General features: G+C 30.8%; 1 protein-coding gene across 1 annotated transcript in view; it reads right to left on the bottom strand.

Moving 5' to 3' along the window:
* The window catches only part of LOC117100198 (leucine-rich repeat-containing protein 15-like), a 43,420-nt gene that overhangs the window by 20,720 nt on the left and 14,902 nt on the right, over positions 1 to 7,798 (bottom strand). Inside the window, exon 8 of the mRNA XM_033239791.1 lies at positions 5,167 to 5,238. Coding sequence (XP_033095682.1) covers positions 5,167 to 5,238 — 72 coding nt within the window. The remainder of the gene's footprint in view (positions 1 to 5,166; positions 5,239 to 7,798) is intronic.

Raw genomic sequence — 7,798 nt, 5'->3', positions numbered from 1 at the left:
CGAGTCTAATCGTATAACTAGAAAACCTAAATCGAGGAAAATCGTAAATGAAGCAGCTTCTAAAGACTATAGGGTTGTATATGATAAGAGAATAATTATTAATGATTACAAAACTGTACCGTATGGATATGTTTGGTAATACTACGTATGTTGTATGAATATTGAAACTGTATTGCGTTTGTGTAAATATAAAAGCTGTATATATTGTAAGTTATTGTAATTATAAGAGAAATATTATATTTTTTATTTGTAAATTAATGTAAATTCTATGATAATGATTTACAAAGTATGTATTATTGATTGATGAAATAAATAAAAAGCTTTGCTTATCGTTGAAACAGTACAAGATGCAATCGTTTCTCTGTGTTTGATTAGTTACTGTATACTATGTGACTTTAGTTAAATATATATTCACATAACATTACAACAAATATAATTAGTTATTTCAATCACCATTTAAATTATATAGTATTAGTTAGTGGTTGTAAATAAGAAATATATAAAAGCAATTAAAAAAAGAATTAAAATAAATAAATATGTAAAAAAGGCGTTTCAAATATCATATTGGTACTTCTCGTAAAGTGCAATACAAGCAAAAATAACACGTTCTGATTGGTCATTTAATTCAAGCCGAGGCCCTATATGATAGGCCCTACTAACAGTTTCATACATTTTACAACTACAATATATACTTTCTCTCTTTTTATTTTACAGGTTTATTATTAATAACGAATTAAATAGAAACAGACATAATAAATTTTTACTATCGCATCTATTTGTGGTGAATTTATTGTTGATTTCAGTGGTAGTGATGAATGGCAAACATAGTAATGATGGCAAACGTGAGAATTAAGCCCTCTTTATTACCATGTTATTTAGTGTTCGAGAATTAAATTATTTGAATGGTGTCAGTTTGTTTGAGTATATTTACTCCACTAGTTGAGGCTTAGAAACCTAGTATACAAAGTTCAATTATATATATGTAAAACTTTAACCCTGTGTTGTCTAAATTAACAAAAATTACGACATTAAAAAGTGGATACAGTCTCCACAACCAAGTTCGTCATCGTAAATTTTGTTACCGTCAATCCCACGTTTCCAATCTCTGTATTTGTTATAATATCACTACGATAGAAATAATCGAATTTTCTCCATTTCTATCATATTGACAGTGGATTAGAGTTACTGTCGTTGGCTTTACTAACATGTTTGCGGGCAAATTTAGACAACACAGGTTTAAAGTTTTACATTTATTTAGTGTTATTATTGTACTCTGTATACTAGGCTCCGTAATTTTTTATACCGTCAATCCCTCGATTCCGATCTCTGTATTTGTTATAATATCACGACGATAGAAATAATCAAATTTTCTCCATTTCTATCATATTAAAAGTGGACTAGAATTACTGTCGTTGGTTTTACTAACATGTTTACGGGCAAATTTAGACAACACAGGGTTTAAGTTTTACATATTTGGTGTTATTATTGTACTTTGTATACTAGGTTTCTAAGTCTCAACTAGTGGAGTAAATACACTCAAACAAACTGACACCATTCAAATAATTTAATTCTCGAACTCTAAATAATATGGTAATAAAGAGGGCTTAATTAATTCCATGTTTGTCATCATTGCTATGTTTGCCATTCATCACTACGACTGAAATCAACAATAAATTCACCACAAATATAGATGAGATAGTAACAAATTATTATGTCTGTTTCTATTTAATTCGTTATTAATAATAAACCTGTAAAATGAAAAGAGAGAAAGTATATATTGTAGTTGTAAAATGTATGAAACTGTTAGTAGGGCCTATAAAATAGGCCGTGTTATTTTTGCTTGTATTGCACTTTACGAGAAGTACCAATACTGAGTACGATGGTATGGCTACATGATGAATATGCAACATTAAAAAGTGGATACAGTCTCCACAACCAAGTTCGTCATCGTAAATTTTGTTACCGTCAATCCCACGTTTCCAATCTCTGTATTTGTTATAATATCACTACGATAGAAATAATCGAATTTTCTCCATTTCTATCATATTGACAGTGGATTAGAGTTACTGTCGTTGGCTTTACTAACATGTTTACGGGCAAATTTAGACAACACAGGGTTAAAGTTTTACATTTATTTAGTGTTATTATTGTACTCTGTATACTAGGCTCCGTAATTTTTTATACCGTCAATCCCTCGATTCCGATCTCTGTATTCGTTATAATATCACGACGATAGAAATAATCAAATTTTCTCCATTTCTATCATATTAAAAGTGGACTAGAATTACTGTCGTTGGTTTTACTAACATGTTTACGGGCAAATTTAGACAACATAGGGTTTAAGTTTTACATATTTAGTGTTATTATTGTACTTTGTATACTAGGTTTTTTAAGTCTCATTTAGTGGAGTAAATACACTCAAACAAATTGACACCATTCAAATAATTTAATTCTCGAACTCTAAATAATATGGTAATAAAGAGGGCTTAATTAATTCCACGTTTGTCATCATTGCTATGTTTGCCATTCATCACTACGACTGAAATCAACAATAAATTCACCACAAATAGATGCGATAGTAAAAATTTATTATGTATGTTTCTATTTAATTCGTTATTAATAATAAGCCTGTAAAAAGAAAAGAGAGAAAGTATATATTGTAGTTGTAAAATGTATGAAACTGTTAGTAGGGCATATCATATAGGGCATCGGCTTGAATTAAATGACCAATCAGAACGTGTTATTTTTGCTTGTATTGCACTTTACGAGAAGTACCAATACTGAGTACGATGGTATGGCTAACACAATACAGATACAACATTTTATCAACGTAGTATTACCAAACATATCCATACGGTACAGTTTTGTAATCATCAATAATTATTCTCTTATCATATACAATATCCTATAGTCTTTAGTAGTTGCTTCATTTACGATTTTCCTCGATTTAGGCTTTCTAGTTATACGATTAGACTCGGTAGTAGTTATTTTATCTGGTCCAATACCCCTAACCATACAACTAACCGTTTTAAAATTTATCTTTTTTGAATTCTGATAATTTAAAGTGAAGCCTTTTACTTTACAGACCGTCTTTCCCGAGTCAAGCTTATACGCATAATTTTTAGGACCACCAGATACAAAGCAAGTAATAAATCTTCCATCTTTAGGCCCTATCTCATTGGTTAGTTCACCCAAATAATCACCAATTGGAGGTTGCCATTCACCCGGGTTAGTAACTTCGGTTTTGGAAGGAGGGAGAGAATGCAATCTGAGTGGATGCGAAAACAAATTTTACTTACCAATTCATCTTCATAAAATTCGTTATCTAACTGTTCTTCTACAGCTTCTTCGGTTATTCTAATCAAATCGGTTGTAAAATTAAACTGAAAAAAAAAATACATTCTGTTCAGAATTAAAAAAAAAAACAAAAAACCAATTCTATTCAGTATTCAAAAAACGAAAACAAAAACTAACAAATTTAAAAGGAAATGAGAACTATTTGATAACTTACCAGTTCATCCACATCATTCGCCATCGCTAATAGAAAACCCCCGTTAACATCGAGATCCCAGTTAGAAAGGTCTTGTTCAGCGGCAAAATTTCTGTTCATCATCTTCTTGGATAGGTATTCGTAGAGTAACACTAAAGTTTATGTAGTTGAAACTAATTTAATGTTCTTAGCCTATTTTTTTTTTCTAAATTTATACACTTTGAAAATAAAGGTATTACATAACGTCAGAAGCGGGTTATTCAAACCATAGACTCACCAGCGGTCAGTGACACATCTGAGCCAATAGAAAGCGCTCTTTACATAAGCCAATAGAAATCGTCCTTTCCACGCTACGTCACCAAATCTCATTCACCCGGGCAACTAGTCACCAAATTTTCAGTCACCAAACTGTCACCGATAATCCCCTAACCTAACCCTTTTGTTTTCAAATTCAATACCCTCATTAATTTAATGGGCAAGAAGATTCTTTTGTGACTGTAAATCCAGCACTGGCAGACTTATCTCCCTTTTGTCTCAATTTTTACTCTCATTGTAATTTCTAAAGAACACACAATAGTCCATGGACTATAAATTTTAAGGAAACATGACAAACTTAACACGTCACGCTACACAACGCCACTAAATTAATATCACCTTTTGTTTTTAATATTTCAATAAACCCTCATATACCCCCTTCATATGCTTCAACCCTAACGAGGAAAATAAAATTAATAAAATTATTAATAAATAAATATGAATTATGATTACGTAATATTCTATTGTTGGACACTACCGCCATACTATCTACTATTCCAGCAAACTGTAATCCTATGACAAAAAGAATGAGCAAGTTCGTTGAAATCAAACATGTTAATTATTGGGCTATTGCACAATTTCAAGAAAAAACACATCGATTACTTTCTGACGTTGTTTCAGAGTAACGAAACCAAATTCAACCATACGACTCTCATAGGAGATATAGGCCTATCCAATATCCTAATAGAAGAAGACCAAATCAATACCTTTTATTGAACTTGTCTTTGAAATTCATCCTACAAAAAGATATCATAAAACTTGAGTTGCTGCAGCGATGCGCAGTCTGTTTTGTAAATTAATTAAAAAAAAAAACAAAGCTGTGTCACTTCGAATAAATACATCATATGACTGGTCTTAAGATAGTATATTTGTATGTGTTCATGATGGTATCCTGCCGCATAAGTAAATGTCAGATATATTAAACTTTTACAGAAATAAATTGCATTTTTTAAGCAAATGCAGGAAATTCAATTACTATAGGCCTACACTAATTCATTAAAAACTAACATAAATAAAAATGTACAGTACAAAAGTCTATGCCGAACGGGTGTCGGCTAACTCGTACACATGCCAACTCGTACCCATACCAACTCTACCAACTTTCGCATACTCGTACACATGATCGCGAACAATAGCCGTATTGAATATTACATAATTAGTTATGCACATAATATAATAGGTAAATGTATTTATTCCATACACATTCTTCTTCGCCCACAATCATACACACAAATACAGAGGAATATACATATTTAATGGTTCTTAACTAGTATTAATTTTTTTTTTGGTCTTTAGTGGGTATTTTCCAGCTTTATTGTATAGTATTATTTAAAGTGTTAAATTTCTGTAGTCCTACTTACACGTACGCTACACTTCCCAACTCAGCAAATGCCTCAGGGTGTATATGCGTCAAATTATTACTAGACAAGTCTCTGTATAACAAAAGTAATTAACAATTTTTTTAAATAAATTTACTTATAAAATTGTACAGTATTATAATTACTTGTTTATTTATATTCAATTTTAATATTCCATTTATACAAGATACAAGATGAACTTTATTGTCAATAATGAAAAATACATTCGAGATACGTTCACGTTTCAATAAAAGGATGTACCAAAACAAAAGAACAGTGCTGTGCAAGTGGTGATACTGATTGTAGCTCCCACCAGTGACAGAGGCGTGACACAGCAACTTGCCACCCATTTCAGGGTTCCCGCTGCCGAAGCAGGGGGAGTGTGTGTACTCACACATTCTGTGACACACACACAGACCGGACCGGACACCAGAGCACAATCAGATCTGCCCTGAGAATGAGAGCTTACGCTACCTCACTGACGAATGTAGGTAAGAATGGCCCCGGAAAAAATGGCCTCAGAAAAAATGGCCCCGGAAAAAATGGCCCCGGTAAAAATGGCCCCATATGACAGGTAGGTAAAAATGGCCCCAATGAAAAATTCGGTAATAGAAATGATATATTTTTTTTTAATCTTCAAATATTTAAATACTGATCAAGAAATAAAAAATGGCCCAGAATTATAAATTCAAGAAAAAAAAATTAATAATAAATAAATGCTGTAAAATACCCTGTAGCAAAAATTTAATTAATAAATCAACATAAAGAATATGCATATATGAGAACTAAAATAAATTAGTTTTTGTTACAATACTGTAACTTACAAAGCAACTTTTAAAAAATAGTGAATTTGCATGCGTTAAAAAAGATGCTGTTAAATTAGTATTAGAAACTTTTTAGTAGGAATACATATATACAGTACAGTAAAATGTACAATAGTCAGCGAGTTCGTCAAACAAGGTATAAAAAAAGTCTCGCCTTGGGTAGCATCTTTTAAAAGAAAATCAATAATTTCATTAAAAAAAAACACAAGTTACTGATTGATTAAATAATTCTATTTTAAATAAGAAATGATTATGCACAGTAAAGGTAACATAGGACAACATTTAAAAGATCATTATATTAGTGCTAATGAAACTGTTAATTATTTCAAGGTTTTATCTAAGTGCAAATCCGAGTTTGATTGCATAATTAAACAAATGCTTTGGATCAAAGAACTGAAACCTACACTTAACAAACAAACTGATTCAGTCAAAGCCAAACTGTTTATGTAGGTCATCTGCTAAGAAGGGCTTATTATTGCTTAGCTCCACTGTGGCTCCACACACATTAGGCCCTATTGATATGTAAATTAATTACTTACTTCCTGTCACTGCTTGGTATTTTTGTTTTTAGTTTTTTCAATTTACTTGATCTTGAGAATGGTTCAATGATGGACCCGAAACGTCGATCTTTCTTGTCATAAATTTTGTTTTGAGATTATGTTCTTAATTGATTTAATAAATAAAAGCCACAAATAATAATTTGATTTACTAAATTTCATTATGTAAAAATAGTTATGCTTTAACATAGATTAAAAATATGTTACGCCTTACTTATTTTTAATCTATGGTGTTTTTAATTAATTTTCTTTTTTTTATTGGAAATTCCGTAGTGCAGAGTAAATTTATCAAAACCTATTAGGTTTACAGTAATATGAAAAAGAAAATTAGTTTATACAGAAATAGCATCTAAAATGATCTCAATTTCCAAAGTTAAATCAAAGGATCTAATCTAAACACACAATATTAGGCAGGACGTATTTGTTTGGAAAAGAACCCACTCTTTTGTGAAATTAAGAGGTTTATAGGTGAAAATTGTAAATTTAGAAATAAGTTTTATTTTTTCCTTTGAACTGAGATCAATATGTGATTTTTTTTAAATTTCTTTAAAAGCATTTGTTTTTTAACAATTACAGCAGATGCCAATAATAAACATTTTTTGTTAGTAGAAATACAAGTTTTAAAAACGTTATTTCACTAACAAAGTAGAGGAATTACATACAGTATACAGTACTTCAACTACCAAAATATGCAATTCATAGATAACCACAAACCGAAAGGTCCACTGATTATTCTCAGATAAGAAAGTATAATACATACTCCAAGTATTGAAATACATGCCATCGTGTTGGGATTCAATATTTCGACATTAATTATGTCATCATCAGGAATGAAAAAATTATCCATATTAGCAAGCTTATATGCACTAGTACCAAAAGTGTGATGGTGTCTCAATGGGTTCACCTCTTGGCCTAATTTTAGCTAATATTTTAATGACTGAACTAGAAGAGTCTATTGTTCCTAAACTTATTGAATCAGGTACTATTAAGTTTTATACTCGTTTTGTTGACGACACGCTAGTATTAGCTAAGCCCAATGATTGTCTCTTATACACATCTTGATTTGTTTGATCGATGTTGCTGAGAAACTTCATCATATTTTCTAGAAGTGAAATTTCTCTTTTGAAATGGTGTGCATTTATGAGCCTTTGCATGTTGTCAAAGATTACTTTTTACGATTTTCGTGGAAGAGGCACTAAAATTCACAGCTGTGAGTAGATGAATTATTATTAATTTAATGACACATTTCATAGT

The sequence above is a fragment of the Anneissia japonica genome, unplaced genomic scaffold, assembly GCF_011630105.1.
Source record: "Anneissia japonica isolate Jap-2015-1 unplaced genomic scaffold, ASM1163010v1 scaffold324_len738069_cov173, whole genome shotgun sequence".
Classification (NCBI taxonomy): Eukaryota; Metazoa; Echinodermata; class Crinoidea; order Comatulida; family Comatulidae; genus Anneissia; species Anneissia japonica.
This window is presented reverse-complemented; position numbering and strand designations above follow the sequence as displayed.